The 26389-nt window shown below is 41.1% G+C and overlaps 1 protein-coding gene across 2 annotated transcripts; it reads left to right on the forward strand.

Moving 5' to 3' along the window:
* The first annotated feature begins 548 nt into the window (after nucleotides 1-548).
* LOC129841929 (uncharacterized) lies at nucleotides 549-26254 on the forward strand. Of its 2 annotated transcripts, none has more exons than XM_055910301.1 (7): nucleotides 549-705; nucleotides 6846-6962; nucleotides 8820-8866; nucleotides 9380-10025; nucleotides 12470-12516; nucleotides 12938-13583; nucleotides 26003-26254. In XM_055910301.1, the coding sequence occupies exons 2-7, from the start codon at nucleotides 6895-6897 to the stop codon at nucleotides 26121-26123; spliced, it is 1575 nt and encodes a 524-aa protein (XP_055766276.1). In that variant the 5' UTR covers nucleotides 549-705; nucleotides 6846-6894; the 3' UTR covers nucleotides 26124-26254. The 2 variants fall into 2 exon arrangements, with proteins under 2 accessions (XP_055766276.1, XP_055766275.1); XM_055910300.1 differs by lacking the exon at nucleotides 549-705 and adding an exon at nucleotides 3893-4197.
* Nucleotides 26255-26389: the final 135 nt, after the last annotated feature.

A 26389-nucleotide genomic window follows, 5' to 3' on the forward strand; every position in this document is an offset into this window, starting at 1 on the left:
ATGAATCAGATTACATGGAGAGGGGGGACCTGATCCTAGATCATAATGAATCAGATTACATGGAGAGGGGGAACTGATCCTAGATCATAATGAATCAGTTTACATGGAGAGAGGGGACCTGATCCTAGATCATAATGAATCAGATTACATGCACAGGGGGACCTGATCCTAGATCATAATGAATCAGACTACGGGGAGACCTGATCCTAGATCATAATGAATCAGATTACATGGAGAGTGGGACCTGATCCTAGATCATAATAAATCAGATTACATGGAGAGTGGGACCTGATCCTAGATCATAATGAATCAGATTACATGGAGAGGGGGACCTGATCCTAGATCATAATAAATCAGATTACATGGAGAGTGGGACCTGATCCTAGATCATAATGAATCAGATTACATGGAGAGGGGGACCTGATCCTAGATCATAATGAATCAGATTACATGGAGAGGGGGGACCTGATCCTAGGTCAGCACTCCTCCTCTGGGACACTGCTTGTATAAAACCGAACACATAGTTGTAAAGTCTAGTTACAGCAGGTGTTAACTTCCATCTACTGGAAGATACTAATAAAACACTTTATTATCAGGGTGGGGAGACGGCTGGGCTGAAACAGAAAGTCAAGTTGTTCTTTTGGAAAGGATCCATTTTGAGACGACAGAGCAGAAAACACTACACGGAGAGAACTGAAAAATAAAGTAAGTATTTCTGAACAATAATCTATTCTAAAGGACAGAGTAAGAGAATGAATACCTGGAATGAGATATTACTAGTTAGTAGAACTGCTACTTGAGCTGAGTTGCTGACAGACAGCAGTTTTCAAAGTGGAAACTAATCAGTAGGCCGACATGTTATCAGTAAAACGTCTGGTAAAGATGGTGGAGGAGCTTTTCAATTATATGGTTTTATGTTTATCTCAGGGTTTCTCAATCCTTTTGTTCTTACCAGCACTTACACACCTGATTCAACTTATCATCAAATATTTTAAGACAGTTTGATATTTGAGGCATACTAATTAACATTCTCAAATTAAAAACTTTTGGGTTTGTAGGCCTGTTTATAATTATTAAAGGCCGACAGTAACTCACATTTTGGAGGAAAAAAACACAGCTAAACTTGGTTTCTAGTAAATTATATGTTTATCAAAATAATGTAAGAGAGATGTCTTGAAGAAACGCGTCTGGGATTAGAACTCTGTGTAAAAATAATTGTATTAAGCAAACCAGACAGCACAATGTTCTTGTTATTTTAATTTACATATAGCCAGGGTCACACTCCAACACTTAGACATCATTTAAAAACAAAGCATTTGTGTTTAGTGAGTCTGCCAGATCAGAGGCAGTTGGGACGACCAGGGATGTTCTCTGTTTAGTGTGTGAATTAGACAATTTTCCTGTCCTGCTAAGCATTCAAAATTTAACGAGTACTTTTGGGTGTCAGGGAAAATGTATCGAGTAAAAAGTACATAATTTTATTTAGGAATGAAGTGAAGTAAAAGTAAAAGTTGTTAAAAATATAAATAGTAAAGTAAAGGACAAATACCCAGAAAACTACTGAAGTAGTACTTTAAAGTATTTTTACTGAAGTACTTTACACCACTGCATTAGAAGACAGATAAATGTGTTGAATTGAAGGAAAGACGGGCAGATTCTGGTAGGTAGGCTACGTACTATTATAAAGTTAGGTCATCGTCAGACATTCAACAGTCACAGTAGGTTTGAGCTACAGTATGATCACTAATCATGCCGACCAACCTGATGGTCTCTGTTGGAAATGTTGTGAAAAGTATCTGGCCTCGGCTATAAATATCTGGGATTACTCATCTCATATGTATATACTGTATTCTATACTATTCTACAGTATCATAGTCTATGCATTACTCATCTCATATGTATATACTGTATTCTATACTGTTCTACTGTATCATAGTCTATGCATTACTCATCTCATATGTATATACTGTATTCTATACTATTCTACTGTATCTTAGTCTATGTATTACTCATCTCATATGTATATACTGTATTCTATACTATTCTACTGTATCTTAGTCTATGTATTACTCATCTCATATGTATATACTGTATTCTATACTATTCTACTGTATCTTAGTCTATGTATTACTCATCTCATATGTATATACTGTATTCTATACTATTCTACTGTATCTTAGTCTATGCATTACTCATCTCATATGTATATACTGTATTCTATACTAATCTACTGTATCTTAGTCTATGCTGCTCAGACCGCACTCGGCGGGCCCTTTCTGTGAACTTCTGTGGCCTACCACTTCACGGTTGAGCCGTTGTTGCTCTTAGATGTTTCTGCTTCACAGTAACAGCACTTACAGTTGACCCGGGCAGCTCTAGCAGGGCAGGAATTTGACGAACTGACTTGTTGGAAAGGTGGCATCCTATGATGGTGCCACGTTGAAAGTCACTGAGCTCTTCAGTACAGGTCATTCTACTGACAATGTTTGTCTATGGAGATTGCATGGCTGTCTGCTTGATTTTATACACCTGTCAGCAACGGGTGTGGCTGAAATAGCTGAATCCACTAATTTGAAGGGGTGTCCACATACTTTTGTATATATAGTGTAGATGCTCTGTCCTGCTACTGGTAGGACTATAACATTATGTGAACTGACCTGAACAGGTTTAGACTGGTCATCTATGATATGTAGGTTATATACAGTACATTCTCTGTCTTGCTACTGGTAGGACTATAACATTATGTGTACTGATCTGACCAGGTTTAGACTGGTCATCTATGATATGTAGGTTATAGCTGAGGTATAGACCTTGATCTGCATATCACTAACAAACTGCTATTATACATTATAATCTAGTCTACTTTACATACCGGTAATATAACATCTACATATCACTAACAACCCACTACTATACATTATAATCTAGTCTACTTTACATAATATAACATCTACATATCACTAACAACCCACTATTATACATTATAACCTAGTCTACTTTACATAATATAACATCTACATATCACTAACAACCCACTATTATACATTATAACCTAGTCTACTTTACATAATATAACATCTACATATCACTAACAACCCACTACTATACATTATAACCTAGTCTACTTTACACAATATAACATCTACATATCACTAACAAACTGCTACTATACATTATAACCTAGTCTACTTTACATAATATGAAATATCTTACTTGAGTACTAGTCCTAGTAACTTTCTGAATGGACCAAAGATTTCCCCCTCAGATCATTCATGTCCATTTTAGCCCTTCTGTCTATATTCTCAGATACATTTAGAAAATAACAGATTGAAAGACAATAAATAGCCTACTTTTAATTAATAAATGTAAGTGTGAGACATGGCCTTGTGTTGCTGTACTGTCTATAACTACCTTAACAAACAGTTACTTATTATTATTGACAGTTACCATGGAGATAAAATGTCACAACTACATGTTCATGTGATGCATTAAATCACCTGACTGTTTCTATGTCTGTTAGTAAATGTTTCATAAGAGATAATTATTAAATGAGAACAATTGACATTCAAGAATTACTGTTAACCACAACCAATCTCTGTTTAGGGGACAGTGCTCTAAAATGAGTCTCTCTGGGGAGAGAGAGGAGGGGGGCCCTGCCTCTAAAATGAGTCTCTCTGGGGAGAGAGAGGAGGGGGGCCCTGCCTCTAAAATGAGTCTCTCTGGGAAGAGAGAGGAGGGGGGTCCTGCCTCTAAAATGAGTCTCTCTGGGAAGAGAGAGGAGGGGGGCCCTGACTCTAAAATGAGTCTCTCTGGGGAGAGAGAGGAGGGGGGCCCTGCCTCTAAAATGAGTCTCCCTGGGGAGAGAGAGGAGGGGGGCCCTGACTCTAAAATGAGTCTCTCTGGGAAGAGAGAGGAGGGGGGCCCTGCCTCTAAAATGAGTCTCTCTGGGGAGAGAGAGGAGGGGGGCCCTGCCTCTAAAATGAGTCTCTCTGGGAAGAGAGAGGAGGGGGGCCCTGCCTCTAAAATGAGTCTCTCTGGGGAGAGAGAGGAGGGGGGCCCTGACTCTAAAATGAGTCTCTCTGGGAAGAGAGAGGAGGGGGGCCCTGCCTCTAAAATGAGTCTCTCTGGGAAGAGAGAGGAGGGGGGCCCTGACTCTAAAATGAGTCACTCTGGGGAACATGACACCAAAGCTAAGAGGTGAGATTACAATTGTGTTTAAAAACTATTGAGTGTTTATTTCCTAAATGCTATTTACACAGTTTTTCACATTTGTTTTTTAATCAGAAATTGTTGTTCTTGGGGACCTTCCATTACTGTCCTCAGATGTTTTATTAGTATATTTTAGATGTGTATGAAATTAGTTTCTTAGCAAAACGCTATATATCCACTGTTTAACAGGAATGTAATGTTGGTATCCTGTATATCTGACTGTGATATGTGGTTGTCTCACCTAGATATCTATATATCCATTGTTTATCAGGAATGTAATGTTGGTATCCTGTATATCTGACTGTGATATGTGGTTGTCTCACCTAGATATCTATATATCCATTTTTTATCAGGAATGTAATGTTGGTATCCTGTATATCTGACTGTGATATGTGGTTGTCTCACCTAGCTATCTAGATATCCATTAATTAAGTTTATTTCCAAAATAAATAGCTATCTTAAGATGAATGCAGTTACTGTAAATCTCTATGGATAAGAGCATCTGCTAAATCAGGGGTTCTCAATCCGGGGTCTGTGGAGGTACTGCAGGGGTTCTCAATCCGGGGTCTGTGGAGGTACTGCAGGGGTTCTAAATCCGGGGTCTGTGGAGGTACTGCAGGGGTTCTCAGTCCGGGGTCTGTGGAGGTACTGCAGGGGTTCTCAATCCGGGGTCTGTGGAGGTACTGCAGGGGTTCTCAATCCGGGGTCTGTGGAGGTACTGCAGGGGTTCTCAATCCGGGGTCTGTGGAGGTACTGCAGGGGTTCTCAATCCGGGGTCTGTGGAGGTACTGCAGGGGTTCTCAATCCGGGGTCTGTGGAGGTACTGTAGGGGTTCTCAATCCGGGGTCTGTGGAGGTACTGCAGGGGTTCTCAATCCGGGGTCTGTGGAGGTACTGCAGGGGTTCTCAATCCGGGGTCTGTGGAGGTACTGCAGGGGTTCCACGGCACCCTGACTGTGCTCGTTGCAATGTTAGACATTTGATAGAACTTTCCATGAATTTTCACACGACACGACCACTTTGCCTACTCTTAATTATTGACTAATATAATGGAATGCATATTATTTTAACCATTTCTGATGGTTGTTACAAGCAGAATTTGGACAATATTACCGTTATATCAACACACTCTTCACACCCGTTTAACATCTCTAAATACCTTTGGCATAGTAGGCATCAAGTCCCTTCCCAATAATGTTGCCTACAACGTTGCATACAATGTTCATATACATCGAACACATATTACGCCCGAGATGCCTTCAATTGCCCAATTTATAGCCATGCCCAATTTAGGATTATTTTTAACAACGTGATGTTGCGCTCCAAAGGGACAACTTGAAATAACATGATGTAGATAATTAAATAATCAAAAGAAAAACGTGTTTATTATACACTCTTAGAAAAGAAGGTTCCTTATAGAACCAAAAAGGCTTCTATCACTTCCTTCATATATTGAACCATTAAAAGTTATATATATTTTTGGGTTCAGTGAAGAAGAACCTCTTGAGTTCTGATCAACAAAAGGTTCATGTTTTGAGGATGTGAACCCAGCCCTCCAGTGGTCAGATCAATTCCACCTGTTTTCCTCAACTGTAGTGTATGATATGCCATTTTCTAGGTCTGAGTCTCTACTTTTATCATTTGACTGTATAAAACATAGCAGTGCTTCTGATTTCTCTGAGAGTGAGGCAGATATATATTATTACTGTGTAAAACCTAGCAGTACTACTAATTTCTCTGAGAGTGAGGCAGATATATATTATTACTGTGTAAAACCTAGCAGTACTTCTGATTTCTCTGAGAGTGAGGCAGATATATATTATTACTGTGTAAAACCTAGCAGTACTACTGATTTCTCTGAGAGTGAGGCAGATATTATTACTGTGTAAAACCTAGCAGTACTACTGATTTCTCTGAGAGTGAGGCAGATATATATTATTACTGTGTAAAACCTAGCAGTACTACTGATTTCTCTGAGAGTGAGACAGATATATATTATTACTGTGTAAAACCTAGCAGTACTACTGATTTCTCTGAGAGTTAGGCAGATATATATTATTACTGTGTAAAACCTAGCAGTACTACTGATTTCTCTGAGAGTTAGGCAGATATATATTATTACTGTGTAAAACCTAGCAGTACTACTGATTTCTCTGAGAGTTAGGCAGATATATATTATTACTGTGTAAAACCTAGCAGTACTACTGATTTCTCTGAGAGTTAGGCAGATATATATTATTACTGTGTAAAACCTAGCAGTACTACTGATTTCTCTGAGAGTTAGGCAGATATATATTATTACTGTGTAAAACCTAGCAGTACTACTGATTTCTCTGAGAGTTAGGCAGATATATAGCATTTAGAAAAAAAAACATGATTATTTGACTCTATGAAAATGAAACCATCAAGTGAAAGATTTTAATCAAATACATTTCTGCCATTGAACAACCCCATGCCATGATTAGATAGTGAAAAAACACACCAATCTCTTTCATAATTTCTTTAAGCAATAAAATATAATTTACGGACATTTCATAAAAGTGATATACAGCGTTTTGGAATGAAACTCTTCTTATGTTTCCCCATCTGAGCTCAGAGTAGATGAGAGATGTAATGTTTGTCTCTGTTGTGTTGAAGACCAATCAAGCAGGAGAGACCAGCCTCCCCTGTTCCCAGCTGTGTGTCCATGAAGAGTGACTGGTCTATGAGACATCCTATAATGTTCAGAGAGGGAGACTTTTCTACTGAACAAAGGTAAGAAGAACTCATGGGTCATGGTCAGTGAGTTAAACAACACTGTCTCTAGTCATTTCTCATCTCCCATTTCCCCATTTATTTTTGTTGTTTTCATAATCCATAGGCTAATCATTTTGTCCATTTTCATAGTCCTAAAACAATATTAAACAAACACAACATTCCCTCCATGTGTGTGCGTGTGTGTGTGTGTGTGTGTGTGTGTGTGTGTGTGTGTGTGTGTGTGTGTGTGTGTGTGTGTGTGTGTGTGTGTGTGTGTGTGTGTGTGTGTGTGTGTGTGTGTCTGTGTGTGCACTCCCTGGATGAGGAGATGTAATCTCTAGTCACTTTCACCTACATGTACATATTACCTCAATTATAGTCTCATTATTACCTCAACTACCTGGTACCCCTGCACATTGACTCAGTACTGGTACTCCTTATAGCCTCATTATTACCTCAACTACCTGGTACCCCTGCACATTGACTCAGTACTGGTACTCCTTATAGTCTCTGTATTACCTCAACTACCTGGTACCCCTGCACATTGACTCAGTACTGATACTCCTTATAGTCTCTGGCCCTGAGAAATGAATGACGCAGTTACAGAGACTACAACAAAACATGCTAACCTCTCACCATTACCAATAACAGAGGCTACAACAAAGCATACTAACCTCTCACCATTACCAATAACAGAGGCTACAACAAAACATGCTAATCTCTCACCATTACCAATAACAGAGGCTACAACAAAACATGCTAACCTCTCACCATTACCAATAACAGAGGCTACAACAAAACATGCTAACCTCTCCCCATTACCAATAACAGAGGCTACAACAAAACATGCTAACCTCTCACCATTACCAATAACAGAGGATACAACAAAACATGCTAACCTCTCACCATTACCAATAACAGAAGCTACAACAAAACATGCTAACCTCTCACCATTACCAATAACAGAGGCTACAACAAAACATGCTAACCTCTCACCATTACCAATAACAGAGGCTACAACAAAACATACTAACCTCTCACCATTACCAATAACAGAGGCTACAACAAAACATACTAACCTCTCACCATTACCAATAACAGAGACTACAACAAAACATGCTAACTTCTCACCATTACCAATAACAGAGGGGGTCTGATCTTTGTTCCTCTGTAACTTTCTCATTCATCATTATTCAGGATTCATTCCTGATTATTCATAATCATAGTAGCATCCACATCAATGTAGAAGTGTTCAGAAACATCTTCTATTCTTACTGACAATACTAGTGAAGTGACTCCAAAATGACAGGACATTATTCACCATTCAGTTTCTATTAGGAAAAACATCATCCAAAACACAACCAAGACAAACTGCAAATGAATTCAACAAGTTAGTAGAATCACAAGCTTGATGTAATCACTGCAGACATGGAATATGGGACCACATACTAAACTTATGACTACTTTAATACAATATATGTGAATTTGTCCAAATAATTATGACTTGTTGAAATGGGAGAACTATATACACAAAGTGCTTTCATTTCTAAATGGTTAAACAGATATGATATGTATGAATACCCTCAAATAAAAGGTGACATTCTGTTCTGTCACCTAATATGAAACATGTATGTAGGGTTTATGGCTTTGGTTTATGTTCATATAATGTTCATATATTCATGCTGGACTTCTCAGGCTAGTTAAGACAAACATTCGTACCACCACTTGGACAAAGGTGTGTGTGTGTGTGTGTGTGTGTGTGTGTGTGTGTGTGTGTGTGTGTGTGTGTGTGTGTGTGTGTGTGTGTGTGTGTGTGTGTGAGTGAGTTCAGGTGTATCCCTCAATGACTGTCTATTCTTCTGCTTACCGCTACAGTGTGGAACATGGTGGAGAGAACAGAATGAAACCTGGGCTTAGAACATGTGAGTGTTGACTGCTGTGAAGAATATGACTAAGAATAAGTCTTAATTCAAGTTAAGTCAAAGACCACCATCATTACTGACTTGGTCATATTAAATATCAGCTGTAGTTCTACAGAAGCAGAAATCAGGGACACCAACGTTTACAAAGAGTTGATTTAACAATGTGTGTGTCTGTGTGTGTGTGTGTGTCTGTGTGTGTGTGTGTGTGTGTGTGTGTGTGTGTGTGTGTGTGTGTGTGTGTGTGTGTGTGTGTGTGTGTGTGTGTGTGTGTGTGTGTGTGTGTGTGTGTGTGTGTGTGTGTGTGTGTGTGTATGTATGTGTGATTAATGGGAATAAGTGTGTTTTATATTACCATACAGTATAACATATGATCATTCAACAAGTCTCAAGTTACCTTAACTTCTCCTTTTGATACCTAGAAACATCTACATTAAATGAATTAGTGAAAAGTGAGTTAACATTCTAATGTGAATGATGATGATTTCTAATATTGTGTCTGGTTTCATCCATCAGATGTCTGTGATCTCACACTGGACCCAAAAACAGTATACATGCGCCTCTCTCTGTCTGAGGAGAACAGAAAGGTGACACATATGGGAACGTGCCAGCTGTATCCTGACCACCCAGAGAGATTTATGGAATGTGGACAGGTGCTGTGTAGAGAGAGTCTGACTGGCCGCTGTTACTGGGAGGTAGAGTGGAGTGGGAGAGGAAAGGAACAGTGGAGTGGGAGAAGGGTTGATATAGGAGTGACATATAAAGGAATCAGCAGGAGAGAAGGGGGTGAGGACTGTTGGCTTGGATACAATGACAAGTCTTGGAGTCTGCGCTGCTCTGACAACAGTTACTCTGCCTGGCACAATAATAATTCCATTACCATATATGTCCCCTCCTCCAGCTCCCACAGAGTAGGAGTGTTTCTGGACTGGCCAGCCGGCACTCTGTCCTTCTATACAGTCTCCTCTGACACAATGACCCACCTGTACACATTCACCTCCACATTCACTGAGCCCCTCTATCCAGGGTTTCATCTTTGGGGTCAGAGCGCCTCAGCGTCCCTTTGTCAGGTGAATCTGAGTAACAATGACCTGAAGCATTCAGGAGTGAAGCTGCTCTCTGCTGGACTGGGGAATCTCCACTGTAAACTGGAGACTCTGAGGTCAGTATTCCTGTAGTTGGTCAACAAGTGATAACTGTTCACCAGATCCACATGTGTTTACCAGACACACATAGTCCACACCATATGTGTTTGGACAGTTTTACATTTGGTGCTATGCTCCAGCATTTTGGATTTGAGAAATCATGTTTCATATCAGGCAACAGTACAGAATGTCACCTTTTATTTGAGGGTATTTTCATTCATATATATTTTACTGTTTAGATATGAAAGCACTTTATGTATGTAGTTCTCCCATTTGAAGAAGTCTAAATTATTTGGACAAATTCACTTATATTGTTTTAAAGTATTCATAAATGTAGTATGTGGTCCCATATTCCATGCCTGCAGTGATTACATCAAGCTTGTGATTCTACTAACTTGTTGAATTCATTTGCAGTTTGTCTTGGTTGTGTTTTGATGTTTTTCCTGATAGAAACTGAATGGTGAATAATGTCCTGTCATTTTGGAGTCACTTCACTTGTATTGTCAGTAAGAATAGAAGATGTTTCTGAACACTTCTACATTGATGTGGATGCTACTATGATTATGACTCAGTACTGGTACTCTTGATAGTCTCATTATTACCTCAACTACCTGGTACCCTGCACTTTGACTCAGTACTGGTACTCCTTATAGCCTCATTATTACCTCAACTACCTGGTACCCCTGCACATTGACTCAGTACTGGTACTCCTTATAGTCTCATTATTACTTCAACTACCTGGTACCCCTGCACATTGACTCAGTACTGGTACTCCTTATAGTCTCATTATTACCTCAACTACCTGGTACCCTGCACATTGACTCAGTACTGGTACTCCTTATAGTCTCATTATTACCTCAACTACCTGGTACCCCTGCACATTGACTCAGTACTGGTACTCCTTATAGTCTCTGTATTACCTCAACTACCTGGTACCCCTGCACATTGACTCAGTACTGATACTCCTTATAGTCTCTGGCCCTGAGAAATGAATGACGCAGTTACAGAGACTACAACAAAACATGCTAACCTCTCACCATTACCAATAACAGAGGCTACAACAAAACATACTAACCTCTCACCATTACCAATAACAGAGGCTACAACAAAACATGCTAATCTCTCACCATTACCAATAACAGAGGCTACAACAAAACATGCTAACCTCTCACCATTACCAATAACAGAGGCTACAACAAAACATGCTAACCTCTCCCCATTACCAATAACAGAGGCTACAACAAAACATGCTAACCTCTCACCATTACCAATAACAGAGGATACAACAAAACATGCTAACCTCTCACCATTACCAATAACAGAAGCTACAACAAAACATGCTAACCTCTCACCATTACCAATAACAGAAGCTACAACAAAACATGCTAACCTCTCACCATTACCAATAACAGAGGCTACAACAAAACATGCTAACCTCTCACCATTACCAATAACAGAGACTATAACAAAACATACTAACCTCTCACCATTACCAATAACAGAGGCTACAACAAAACATGCTAACCTCTCACCATTACCAATAACAGAGGCTACAACAAAACATACTAACCTCTCACCATTACCAATAACAGAGGCTACAACAAAACATACTAACCTCTCACCATTACCAATAACAGAGGCTACAACAAAACATGCTAACTTCTCACCATTACCAATAACAGAGGGGGTCTGATCTTTGTTCCTCTGTAACTTTCTCATTCATCATTATTCAGGATTCATTCCTGATTATTCATAATCATAGTAGCATCCACATCAATGTAGAAGTGTTCAGAAACATCTTCTATTCTTACTGACAATACAAGTGAAGTGACTCCAAAATGACAGGACATTATTCACCATTCAGTTTCTATTAGGAAAAACATCATCCAAAACACAACCAAGACAAACTGCAAATGAATTCAACAAGTTAGTAGAATCACAAGCTTGATGTAATCACTGCAGACATGGAATATGGGACCAAATACTAAACGTATGACTACTTTAATACAATATATGTGAATTTGTCCAAATAATTATGACTTGTTGAAATGGGAGAACTATATACACAAAGTGCTTTCATTTCTAAATGGTTAAACAGATATGATATGTATGAATACCCTCAAATAAAAGGTGACATTCTGTTCTGTCACCTAATATGAAACATGTATGTAGGGTTTATGGCTTTGGTTTATGTTCATATAATGTTCATATATTCATGCTGGACTTCTCAGGCTAGTTAAGACAAACATTCGTACCACCACTTGGACAAAGGTGTGTGTGTGTGTGTGTGTGTGTGTGTGTGTGTGTGTGTGTGTGTGTGTGTGTGTGTGTGTGTGTGTGTGTGTGTGTGTGTGTGTGTGTGTGTGTGTGTGTGTGTGTGTGTGTGTGTGTGTGTGTGTGTGTGTGAGTGAGTTCAGGTGTATCCCTCAATGACTGTCTATTCTTCTGCTTACCGCTACAGTGTGGAACATGGTGGAGAGAACAGAATGAAACCTGGGCTTAGAACATGTGAGTGTTGACTGCTGTGAAGAATATGACTAAGAATAAGTCTTAATTCAAGTTAAGTCAAAGACCACCATCATTACTGACTTGGTCATATTAAATATCAGCTGTAGTTCTACAGAAGCAGAAATCAGGGACACCAACGTTTACAAAGAGTTGATTTAACAATGTGTGTGTCTGTGTGTGTCTGTGTGTGTGTGTGTGTGTGTGTGTGTGTGTGTGTGTATGTATGTGTGATTAATGGGAATAAGTGTGTTTTATATTACCATACAGTATAACATATGATCATTCAACAAGTCTCAAGTTACCTTAACTTCTCCTTTTGATACCTAGAAACATCTACATTAAATGAATTAGTGAAAAGTGAGTTAACATTCTAATGTGAATGATGATGATTTCTAATATTGTGTCTGGTTTCATCCATCAGATGTCTGTGATCTCACACTGGACCCAAAAACAGTATACATGCGCCTCTCTCTGTCTGAGGAGAACAGAAAGGTGACACATATGGGAACGTGCCAGCTGTATCCTGACCACCCAGAGAGATTTATGGAATGTGGACAGGTGCTGTGTAGAGAGAGTCTGACTGGCCGCTGTTACTGGGAGGTAGAGTGGAGTGGGAGAGGAAAGGAACAGTGGAGTGGGAGAAGGGTTGATATAGGAGTGACATATAAAGGAATCAGCAGGAGAGAAGGGGGTGAGGACTGTTGGCTTGGATACAATGACAAGTCTTGGAGTCTGCGCTGCTCTGACAACAGTTACTCTGCCTGGCACAATAATAATTCCATTACCATAGACGTCCCCTCCTCCAGCTCCCACAGAGTAGGAGTGTTTCTGGACTGGTCAGCCGGCACTCTGTCCTTCTATACAGTCTCCTCTGACACAATGACCCACCTGATCACATTCACCTCCACATTCACTGAGCCCCTCTATCCAGGGTTTCATCTTTGGGGTCAGAGCGCCTCAGCGTCCCTTTGTCAGGTGAATCTGAGTAACAATGACCTGAAGCATTCAGGAGTGAAGCTGCTCTCTGCTGGACTGGGGAATCTCCACTGTAAACTGGAGACTCTGAGGTCAGTATTCCTGTAGTTGGTCAACAAGTGATAACTGTTCACCAGATCCACATGTGTTTACCAGACACACATAGTCCACACCATATGTGTTTGGACAGTTTTACATTTGGTGCTATGCTCCAGCATTTTGGATTTGAGAAATCATGTTTCATATCAGGCAACAGTACAGAATGTCACCTTTTATTTGAGGGTATTTTCATTCATATATATTTTACTGTTTAGATATGAAAGCACTTTATGTATGTAGTTCTCCCATTTGAAGAAGTCTAAATTATTTGGACAAATTCACTTATATTGTTTTAAAGTATTCATAAATGTAGTATTTGGTCCCATATTCCATGCCTGCAGTGATTACATCAAGCTTGTGATTCTACTAACTTGTTGAATTCATTTGCAGTTTGTCTTGGTTGTGTTTTGGATGTTTTTCCTAATAGAAACTGAATGGTGAATAATGTCCTGTCATTTTGGAGTCACTTCACTTGTATTGTCAGTAAGAATAGAACATGTTTCTGAACACTTCTACATTCATGTGGATGCTACTATGATTATGACTCAGTACTGGTACTCCTTATAGTCTCATTATTACCTCAACTACCTGGTACCCCTGGACATTGACTCAGTACTGGTACTCCTTATAGTCTCATTATTACCCCAACTACCTGGTACCCCTGCACATTGACTCAGTACTGGTACTCCTTATAGTCTCATTATTACCCCAACTACCTGGTACCCCTGCACATTGACTCAGTACTGGTACTCCTTATAGTCTCATTATTAACTCAACTACCTGGTACCCCTGCACATTGACTCAGTACTGGTACTCCTTATAGTCTCATTATTAACTCAACTACCTGGTACCCCTGGACATTGACTCAGTACTGGTACTCCTTATAGTCTCATTATTACCTCAACTATCTGGTACCCCTGCACATTGACTCAGTACAGGTACTCCTTATAGTCTCATTATTACCTCAAATACCTGGTACCCCTGCACATTGACTCAGTACTGGTACTCCTTATAGTCTCATTATTACCTCAACTACCTGGTACCCCTGCACATTGACTCAGTACTGGTTCTCCTTATAGTCTCATTATTACCTCACCTACCTGGTACCCCTGCACATTGACTCAGTACTGGTACTCCTTATAGTCTCATTATTAACTCAACTACCTGGTACCCCTGGACATTGACTCAGTACTGGTACTCCTTATAGTCTCATTATTACCTCAACTATCTGGTACCCCTGCACATTGACTCAGTACAGGTACTCCTTATAGTCTCATTATTACCTCAAATACCTGGTACCCCTGCACATTGACTCAGTACTGGTACTCCTTATAGTCTCATTATTACCTCAACTACCTGGTACCCCTGCACATTGACTCAGTACTGGTACTCCTTATAGTCTCATTATTACCTCAACTACCTGGTACCCTGCACATTGACTCAGTACTGGTACTCCTTATAGTCTCATTATTACCTCAACTGGTACCCCTGCACATTGACTCAGTACTGGTACTCCTTATAGTCTCATTATTACCTCAACTACCTGGTACCCCTGCACATTGACTCAGTACTGGTACTCCTTATAGTCTCATTATTACCTCAACTACCTGGTACCCTGCACATTGACTCAGTACTGGTACTCCTTATAGTCTCATTATTACCTCAACTGGTACCCCTGCACATTGACTCAGTACTGGTACTCCTTATAGTCTCATTATTACCTCAACTGGTACCCCTGCACATTGACTCAGTACTGGTACTCCTTATAGTCTCATTATTACCTCAACTACCTGGTACCCCTGCACATTGACTCAGTACTGGTACTCCTTATAGTCTCATTATTACCTCAACTACCTGGTACCCTGCACATTGACTCAGTACTGGTACTCCTTATAGTCTCATTATTACCTCAACTGGTACCCCTGCACATTGACTCAGTACTGGTACTCCTTATAGTCTCATTATTACCTCAACTACCTGGTACCCCTGCACATTGACTCAGTACTGGTACTCCTTATAGTCTCATTATTACCTCAACTACCTGGTACCCCTGCACATTGACTCAGTACTGGTACTCCTTATAGCCTCATTATTACCTCAACTACCTGGTACCCCTGCACATTGACTCAGTACTGGTACCCCTGCACATTGACTCAGTACTGGTACTCCTTATAGCCTCATTATTACCTCAACTACCTTGTACCCCTGCACATTGACTCAGTACTGGTACTCCTTATAGTCTCATTATTACCTCAACTACCTGGTACCCCTGCACATTGACTCAGTACTGGTACTCCTTATTGTCTCATTATTACCTCAACTACCTGGTACCCTGCACATTGACTCAGTACTGGTTCACCTTATTGCCTCATTATTACCTCAACTACCTGGTACCCCTGCACATTGACTCAGTACTGGTACTCCTTATAGTCTCATTATTACCTCAACTACCTGGTACCCTGCACATTGACTCAGTACTGGTACTCCTTATAGTCTCATTATTACCTCAAATACCTGGTACCCCTGCACATTGACTCAGTACTGGTACTCCTTATAGTCTCATTATTACCTCAACTACCTGGTACCCCTGCACATTGACTCAGTACTGGTACTCCTTATAGTCTCATTATTACCTCAACTACCTGGTACCCTGCACATTGACTCAGTACTGGTACTCCTTATAGTCTCATTATTACCTCAACTACCTGGTACCCTGCACATTGACTCAGTACTGGTACTCCTTATAGTCTCATTATTACCTCAACTACCTGGTACCCCTGCACATTGACTCAGTACTGGTACTCCTTATAGTCTCATTATTACCTCAACTACCTGGTACCCCTGCACATTGGCTCAGTACTGGTACTCCTTATAGTCTCATTATTACCTCAACTACCTGGTACCCTGCACATTGACTCAGTACTGGTACTCCTTATAGTCTCATTATTACCTTAACTACCTGGTACCGCTGCACATTGACTCAGTACTGGTACTCCTTATAGCCTCATTATTACCTCAACTACCTGGTACCACTGCACATTGACTCAGTACTGGTACTCCTTATAGTCTCATTATTACCTCAACTACCTGGTACCCCTGCACATTGACTCAGTACTGGTACTCCTTATAGTCTCATTATTACCTCAACTACCTGGTACCCCTGCACATTGACTCAGTACTGGTACTCCTTATAGCCTCATTATTACCTCAACTACCTGGTACCACTGCACATTGACTCAGTACTGGTACTCCTTATAGTCTCATTATTACCTCAACTACCTGGTACCCCTGCACATTGACTCAGTACTGGTACTCCTTATAGCCTCATTATTACCTCAACTACCTGGTACCACTGCACATTGACTCAGTACTGGTACTCCTTATAGTCTCATTATTACCTCAACTACCTGGTACCCCTGCACATTGACTCAGTACAGGTACTCCTTATAGTCTCTTTATTACCTCAACTACCTGGTACCCCTGCACATTGACTCAGTACTGGTACTCCTTATAGCCTCATTATTAACTCAACTACCTGGTACCACTGCACATTGACTCAGTACTGGTACTCCTTATAGTCTCATTATTACCTCAACTACCTGGTACCCTGCACATTGACTCAGTACTGGTACTCCTTATAGTCTCATTATTACCTCAAATACCTGGTACCCCTGCACATTGACTCAGTACTGGTTCTCCTTATAGTCTCATTATTACCTCAACTACCTGGTACCCTGCACATTGACTCAGTACTGGTACTCCTTATAGTCTCATTATTACCTCAACTACCTGGTACCCCTGCACATTGACTCAGTACTGGTACTTCTTATAGTCTCATTATTACCTCAACTACCTGGTACCCCTGCACATTGACTCAGTACTGGTACTCCTTATAGTCTCATTATTACCTTAACTACCTGGTACCCCTGCACATTGACTCAGTACAGGTACTCCTTATAGTCTCTTTATTACCTCAACTACCTGGTACCCCTGCACATTGACTCAGTACTGGTACTCCTTATAGCCTCATTATTAACTCAACTACCTGGTACCCCTGCACATTGACTCAGTACTGGTACTCCTTATAGCCTCATTATTACCTCAACTACCTGGTACCACTGCACATTGACTCAGTACTGGTACTCCTTATAGTCTCATTATTACCTCAACTACCTGGTACCCCTGCACATTGACTCAGTACTGGTACTCCTTATAGCCTCATTATTACCTCAACTACCTGGTACCACTGCACATTGACTCAGTACTGGTACTCCTTATAGTCTCATTATTACCTCAACTACCTGGTACCCCTGCACATTGACTCAGTACAGGTACTCCTTATAGTCTCTTTATTACCTCAACTACCTGGTACCCCTGCACATTGACTCAGTACTGGTACTCCTTATAGCCTCATTATTAACTCAACTACCTGGTACCACTGCACATTGACTCAGTACTGGTACTCCTTATAGTCTCATTATTACCTCAACTACCTGGTACCCTGCACATTGACTCAGTACTGGTACTCCTTATAGTCTCATTATTACCTCAAATACCTGGTACCCCTGCACATTGACTCAGTACTGGTTCTCCTTATAGTCTCATTATTACCTCAACTACCTGGTACCCTGCACATTGACTCAGTACTGGTACTCCTTATAGTCTCATTATTACCTCAACTACCTGGTACCCCTGCACATTGACTCAGTACTGGTACTTCTTATAGTCTCATTATTACCTCAACTACCTGGTACCCCTGCACATTGACTCAGTACTGGTACTCCTTATAGTCTCATTATTACCTTAACTACCTGGTACCCCTGCACATTGACTCAGTACTGGTACTCCTTATAGCCTCATTATTACCTCAACTACCTGGTACCCCTGCACATTGACTCAGTACTGGTACTCCTTATAGTCTCATTATCACCTCAACTACCTAGTACCCTTGCACACTGACTCAGTACTGTTACTCCTTATTGTCTCATTATTACCTCAACTACCTGGTACCCCTGCACATTGACTCAGTACTGGTACCCCTGCACATTGACTTAGTACTGGTACTCCTTATAGCCTCATTATTACCTCAACTACCTGGTACCCCTGCACATTGACTCAGTACTGGTACCCCTGCACATTGACTCAGTACTGGTACTCCTTTTAGTATCATTATTACCTCAACTACCTGGTACCCTGCACATTGACTCAGTACTGGTACTCCTTATAGTCTCATTATTACCTTAACTACCTGGTACCCTGCACATTGACTCAGTACTGGTACTCCTTATAGTCTCATTATTACCTCAACTACCTGGTACCCTGCACATTGACTCAGTACTGGTTCACCTTATAGCCTCATTATTACCTCAACTACCTGGTACCCTGCACATTGACTCAGTACTGGTTCACCTTATAGCCTCATTATTACCTCAACTACCTGGTACCCCTGCACATTGACTCAGTACTGGTACTCCTTATAGTCTCATTATTACCTCAACTACCTGGTACCCTGCACATTGACTCAGTACTGGTACTCCTTATAGCCTCATTATTACCTCAACTACCTGGTACCCCTGCACATTGACTCAGTACAGGTACTCCTTATAGTCTCTTTAATACCTCAACTACCTGGTACCCCTGCACATTGACTCAGTACTGGTACTCCTTATAGTCTCATTATTACCTCAACTACCTGGTACCCCTGCACATTGACTCAGTACTGGTACTCCTTATAGTCTCATTATTACATCAACTACCTGGTACCCTGCACATTGACTCAGTACTGGTACTCCTTATAGCCTCATTATTACCTCAACTACCTGGTACCACTGCACATTGACTCAGTACTGGTACTCCTTATAGTCTCATTATTACCTCAACTACCTGGTACCCCTGCACATTGACTCAGTACAGGTACTCCTTATAGTTTCTTTATTACCTCAACTACCTGGTACCCCTGCACATTGACTCAGTACTGGTACTCCTTATAGTCTCATTATTACCTCAACTACCTGGTACCCCTGCACATTGACTCAGTACTGGTACTCCTTATAGTCTCATTATTACCTCAAATACCTGGTACCCCTGCACATTGACTCAGTACTGGTACTCCTTATATCCTCATTATTACCTCAACTACCTGGTACCCTGCACATTGACACAGTACTGGTACTCCTTATAGTCTCATTATTACCTCAACTACCTGGTACCCTGCACATTGACTCAGTACTGGTACTCCTTATAGTCTCATTATTACCTCAACTGGTACCCCTGCACATTGACTCAGTACTGGTACTCCTTATAGTCTCATTATTACCTCAACTACCTGGTACCCCTGCACATTGACTCAGTACTGGTACTCCTTATAGTCTCATTATTACCTCAACTATCTGGTACCCCTGCACATTGACTCAGTACAGGTACTCCTTATAGTCTCATTATTACCTCAAATACCTGGTACCCCTGCACATTGACTCAGTACTGGTACTCCTTATAGTCTCATTATTACCTCAACTACCTGGTACCCCTGCACATTGACTCAGTACTGGTACTCCTTATAGTCTCATTATTACCTCAACTACCTGGTACCCTGCACATTGACTCAGTACTGGTACTCCTTATAGTCTCATTATTACCTCAACTGGTACCCCTGCACATTGACTCAGTACTGGTACTCCTTATAGTCTCATTATTACCTCAACTACCTGGTACCCCTGCACATTGACTCAGTACTGGTACTCCTTATAGTCTCATTATTACCTCAACTACCTGGTACCCTGCACATTGACTCAGTACTGGTACTCCTTATAGTCTCATTATTACCTCAACTGGTACCCCTGCACATTGACTCAGTACTGGTACTCCTTATAGTCTCATTATTACCTCAACTGGTACCCCTGCACATTGACTCAGTACTGGTACTCCTTATAGTCTCATTATTACCTCAACTACCTGGTACCCCTGCACATTGACTCAGTACTGGTACTCCTTATAGTCTCATTATTACCTCAACTACCTGGTACCCTGCACATTGACTCAGTACTGGTACTCCTTATAGTCTCATTATTACCTCAACTGGTACCCCTGCACATTGACTCAGTACTGGTACTCCTTATAGTCTCATTATTACCTCAACTACCTGGTACCCCTGCACATTGACTCAGTACTGGTACTCCTTATAGTCTCATTATTACCTCAACTACCTGGTACCCCTGCACATTGACTCAGTACTGGTACTCCTTATAGCCTCATTATTACCTCAACTACCTGGTACCCCTGCACATTGACTCAGTACTGGTACCCCTGCACATTGACTCAGTACTGGTACTCCTTATAGCCTCATTATTACCTCAACTACCTGGTACCCCTGCACATTGACTCAGTACTGGTACTCCTTATAGTCTCATTATTACCTCAACTACCTGGTACCCCTGCACATTGACTCAGTACTGGTACTCCTTATTGTCTCATTATTACCTCAACTACCTGGTACCCTGCACATTGACTCAGTACTGGTTCACCTTATTGCCTCATTATTACCTCAACTACCTGGTACCCCTGCACATTGACTCAGTACTGGTACTCCTTATAGTCTCATTATTACCTCAACTACCTGGTACCCTGCACATTGACTCAGTACTGGTACTCCTTATAGTCTCATTATTACCTCAAATACCTGGTACCCCTGCACATTGACTCAGTACTGGTACTCCTTATAGTCTCATTATTACCTCAACTACCTGGTACCCTGCACATTGACTCAGTACTGGTACTCCTTATAGTCTCATTATTACCTCAACTACCTGGTACCCTGCACATTGACTCAGTACTGGTACTCCTTATAGTCTCATTATTACCTCAACTACCTGGTACCCCTGCACATTGACTCAGTACTGGTACTCCTTATAGTCTCATTATTACCTCAACTACCTGGTACCCCTGCACATTGGCTCAGTACTGGTACTCCTTATAGTCTCATTATTACCTCAACTACCTGGTACCCTGCACATTGACTCAGTACTGGTACTCCTTATAGTCTCATTATTACCTTAACTACCTGGTACCGCTGCACATTGACTCAGTACTGGTACTCCTTATAGCCTCATTATTACCTCAACTACCTGGTACCACTGCACATTGACTCAGTACTGGTACTCCTTATAGTCTCATTATTACCTCAACTACCTGGTACCCCTGCACATTGACTCAGTACTGGTACTCCTTATAGTCTCATTATTACCTCAACTACCTGGTACCCCTGCACATTGACTCAGTACTGGTACTCCTTATAGCCTCATTATTACCTCAACTACCTGGTACCACTGCACATTGACTCAGTACTGGTACTCCTTATAGTCTCATTATTACCTCAACTACCTGGTACCCTGCACATTGACTCAGTACTGGTACTCCTTCTAGTCTCATTATTACCTCAAATACCTGGTACCCCTGCACATTGACTCAGTACTGGTTCTCCTTATAGTCTCATTATTACCTCAACTACCTGGTACCCTGCACATTGACTCAGTACTGGTACTCCTTATAGTCTCATTATTACCTTAACTACCTGGTACCCCTGCACATTGACTCAGTACTGGTACTCCTTATAGTCTCATTATTACCTCAACTACCTGGTACCCCTGCACATTGACTCAGTACTGGTACTCCTTATAGCCTCATTATTACCTCAACTACCTGGTACCACTGCACATTGACTCAGTACTGGTACTCCTTATAGTCTCATTATTACCTCAACTACCTGGTACCCCTGCACATTGACTCAGTACAGGTACTCCTTATAGTCTCTTTATTACCTCAACTACCTGGTACCCCTGCACATTGACTCAGTACTGGTACTCCTTATAGCCTCATTATTAACTCAACTACCTGGTACCACTGCACATTGACTCAGTACTGGTACTCCTTATAGTCTCATTATTACCTCAACTACCTGGTACCCTGCACATTGACTCAGTACTGGTACTCCTTATAGTCTCATTATTACCTCAAATACCTGGTACCCCTGCACATTGACTCAGTACTGGTTCTCCTTATAGTCTCATTATTACCTCAACTACCTGGTACCCTGCACATTGACTCAGTACTGGTACTCCTTATAGTCTCATTATTACCTCAACTACCTGGTACCCCTGCACATTGACTCAGTACTGGTACTTCTTATAGTCTCATTATTACCTCAACTACCTGGTACCCCTGCACATTGACTCAGTACTGGTACTCCTTATAGTCTCATTATTACCTTAACTACCTGGTACCCCTGCACATTGACTCAGTACTGGTACTCCTTATAGCCTCATTATTACCTCAACTACCTGGTACCCCTGCACATTGACTCAGTACTGGTACTCCTTATAGTCTCATTATCACCTCAACTACCTAGTACCCTTGCACACTGACTCAGTACTGTTACTCCTTATTGTCTCATTATTACCTCAACTACCTGGTACCCCTGCACATTGACTCAGTACTGGTACCCCTGCACATTGACTTAGTACTGGTACTCCTTATAGCCTCATTATTACCTCAACTACCTGGTACCCCTGCACATTGACTCAGTACTGGTACCCCTGCACATTGACTCAGTACTGGTACTCCTTTTAGTATCATTATTACCTCAACTACCTGGTACCCTGCACATTGACTCAGTACTGGTACTCCTTATAGTCTCATTATTACCTTAACTACCTGGTATCCTGCACATTGACTCAGTACTGGTACTCCTTATAGTCTCATTATTACCTCAACTACCTGGTACCCTGCACATTGACTCAGTACTGGTTCACCTTATAGCCTCATTATTACCTCAACTACCTGGTACCCTGCACATTGACTCAGTACTGGTTCACCTTATAGCCTCATTATTACCTCAACTACCTGGTACCCCTGCACATTGACTCAGTACTGGTACTCCTTATAGTCTCATTATTACCTCAACTACCTGGTACCCTGCACATTGACTCAGTACTGGTACTCCTTATAGCCTCATTATTACCTCAACTACCTGGTACCCCTGCACATTGACTCAGTACAGGTACTCCTTATAGTCTCTTTAATACCTCAACTACCTGGTACCCCTGCACATTGACTCAGTACTGGTACTCCTTATAGTCTCATTATTACCTCAACTACCTGGTACCCCTGCACATTGACTCAGTACTGGTACTCCTTATAGTCTCATTATTACATCAACTACCTGGTACCCTGCACATTGACTCAGTACTGGTACTCCTTATAGCCTCATTATTACCTCAACTACCTGGTACCACTGCACATTGACTCAGTACTGGTACTCCTTATAGTCTCATTATTACCTCAACTACCTGGTACCCCTGCACATTGACTCAGTACAGGTACTCCTTATAGTTTCTTTATTACCTCAACTACCTGGTACCCCTGCACATTGACTCAGTACTGGTACTCCTTATAGTCTCATTATTACCTCAACTACCTGGTACCCCTGCACATTGACTCAGTACTGGTACTCCTTATAGTCTCATTATTACCTCAAATACCTGGTACCCCTGCACATTGACTCAGTACTGGTACTCCTTATATCCTCATTATTACCTCAACTACCTGGTACCCTGCACATTGACACAGTACTGGTACTCCTTATAGTCTCATTATTACCTCAACTACCTGGTACCCCTGCACATTGACTCAGTACCGGTACTCCTTATATCCTCATTATTACCTCAACTACCTGGTACCCTGCACATTGACACAGTACTGGTACGCCTTATAGTCTCATTATTACCTCAACTACCTGGTACCCTGCACATTGACTCAGTACTGGTACTCTTATAGTCTCATTATTACCTCAACTACCTGGTACCCCTGCACATTGACTCAGTACTGGTACTCTTATAGTCTCATTATTACCTCAACTACCTGGTACCCTGCACATTGACTCAGTACTGGTACTCCTTATAGTCTCATTATTACCTCAACTACCTGGTACCCTGCACATTGACTCAGTACTGGTACTCCTTATAGCCTCATTATTACCTCAACTACCTGGTACCCCTGCACATTGACTCAGTACTGGTACTCCTTATAGTCTCATTATTACCTCAACTACCTGGTACCCCTGCACATTGACTCAGTACTGGTACTCTTATAGTCTCATTATTACCTCAACTACCTGGTACCCCTGCACATTGACTCAGTACTGGTACTCCTTATAGTCTCATTATTACCTCAACTACCTGGTACCCCTACACATTGACTTAGTACTGGTACTCCTTATAGCCAAATTATTACCTCAACTACCTGGTACCCTGCACATTGACTCAGTACTGGTACTCCTTGTAGTCTCATTATTACCTCCACTACCTGGTACCCCTGCACATTGACTCAGTACTGGTACTCCTTATAGTCTCATTATTACCTGGTACCCCTGCACGTTGACTCAGTACTGGTACTCCTTATATCCTCATTATTACCTCAACTACCTGGTACCCCTGCACATTGACTCAGTACTGGTACTCCTTATAGTCTCATTATTACCTCAACTACCTGGTACCCCTGCACATTGACTCAGTACTGGTACTCTTATAGTCTCATTATTACCTCAACTACCTGGTACCCCTGCACATTGACTCAGTACTGGTACTCCTTATAATCTCATTATTACCTCAACTACCTGGTACCCCTACAAATTGACTTAGTACTGGTACTCCTTATAGTCTCATTAGTACCTCAACTACCTGGTAGCCCTGCACATTGACTCAGTACCGGTACTCCTTATAGCCTCATTATTACCTCATACTACCTGGTACCCCTGCACATTGACTCAGTACTGGTACTCCTTATAGTCTCATTATTACCTCAACTACCTGGTACCCTGCACATTGACTCAGTACTGGTACTCCCTATAGCCTCATTATTACCTCAACGACCTGGTACCCCTGCACATTGACTCAGTACTGGTAATCCTTATAGTCTCATTATTACCTCAACTACCTGGTACCCCTGCACATTGACTCAGTACTGGTACTCCTTATAGTCTCATTATTACCTCAACTACCTGGTACCCCTGCACATTGACTCAGTACTGGTGTTCCTTATAGCCTCATTATTACGGTCGGTCACATTTGAGAGTGAGGCAAATATATAGCATTTTGTGGGAGAAAAACATGAATATTTGTCCCTCTGAAATGAAAACATCAAGTGATTTTTAAACAAATACATGTCTGTCATTGAACAATCCCATGCCATGATTAGATAGTGGAAAACACACCAATCTCTTTTAGAAATGCTTTAAACAATAAAAGCTAATTTATTAACATTTCTGAAAAGTGATATATAGTGTTTTGGAATGAATCTCATGTTTCCCCATCTGAGCTCAGAGTAGATGAGAGATGTAATGTTTGTCTCTGTTGTGTTGAAGACCAATCAAGCAGGAGAGACCAGCCTCCCCTGTACCCAGCTGTGTGTCCATGAAGAGTGACCAGTCTATGGGTCATCCTATAAGGTTTAGAGAGGGAGACTTTTCTACTGAACAAAGGTAAGAAGAACTCATGGGTCATGGTCAGTGAGTTAAACAACACTGTCTCTAGTCATTTCTCCTCTCCCATTTTCCCATTTCTTTTGGTTGTTTTCATAATCCATAGGCTAATTATTTTGTCAATTTTCATAGTTCTGAAACAATATTAAACAAACACAACATTCCCTCCGTGTGTTTGTGTGTGTGAGTGTGTGTGTGTGTGTACTCCCTGGATGAAGAGATATAATCTCTATCCTGATAGCCTAGTCAGTTTTACCCCTACCTACATGT

The sequence above is a fragment of the Salvelinus fontinalis genome, unplaced genomic scaffold, assembly GCF_029448725.1.
Source record: "Salvelinus fontinalis isolate EN_2023a unplaced genomic scaffold, ASM2944872v1 scaffold_0004, whole genome shotgun sequence".
Taxonomy (NCBI): Eukaryota; Metazoa; Chordata; class Actinopteri; order Salmoniformes; family Salmonidae; genus Salvelinus; species Salvelinus fontinalis.

Excerpts from the sequence above, each read along its gene's own strand:
- LOC129841929 (XM_055910300.1), top strand. The coding sequence starts at position 3,935 with ATGAGTCTCTCTGGGGAGAGAGAGGAGGGGGGCCCTGCCTCTAAAATG. Across the intron at positions 8,867-9,379 it reads GAAACCTGGGCTTAGAACAT|ATGTCTGTGATCTCACACTG; the intron begins GTGAGTGTTGAC and ends TTCATCCATCAG. Across the intron at positions 12,517-12,937 it reads GAAACCTGGGCTTAGAACAT|ATGTCTGTGATCTCACACTG; the intron begins GTGAGTGTTGAC and ends TTCATCCATCAG.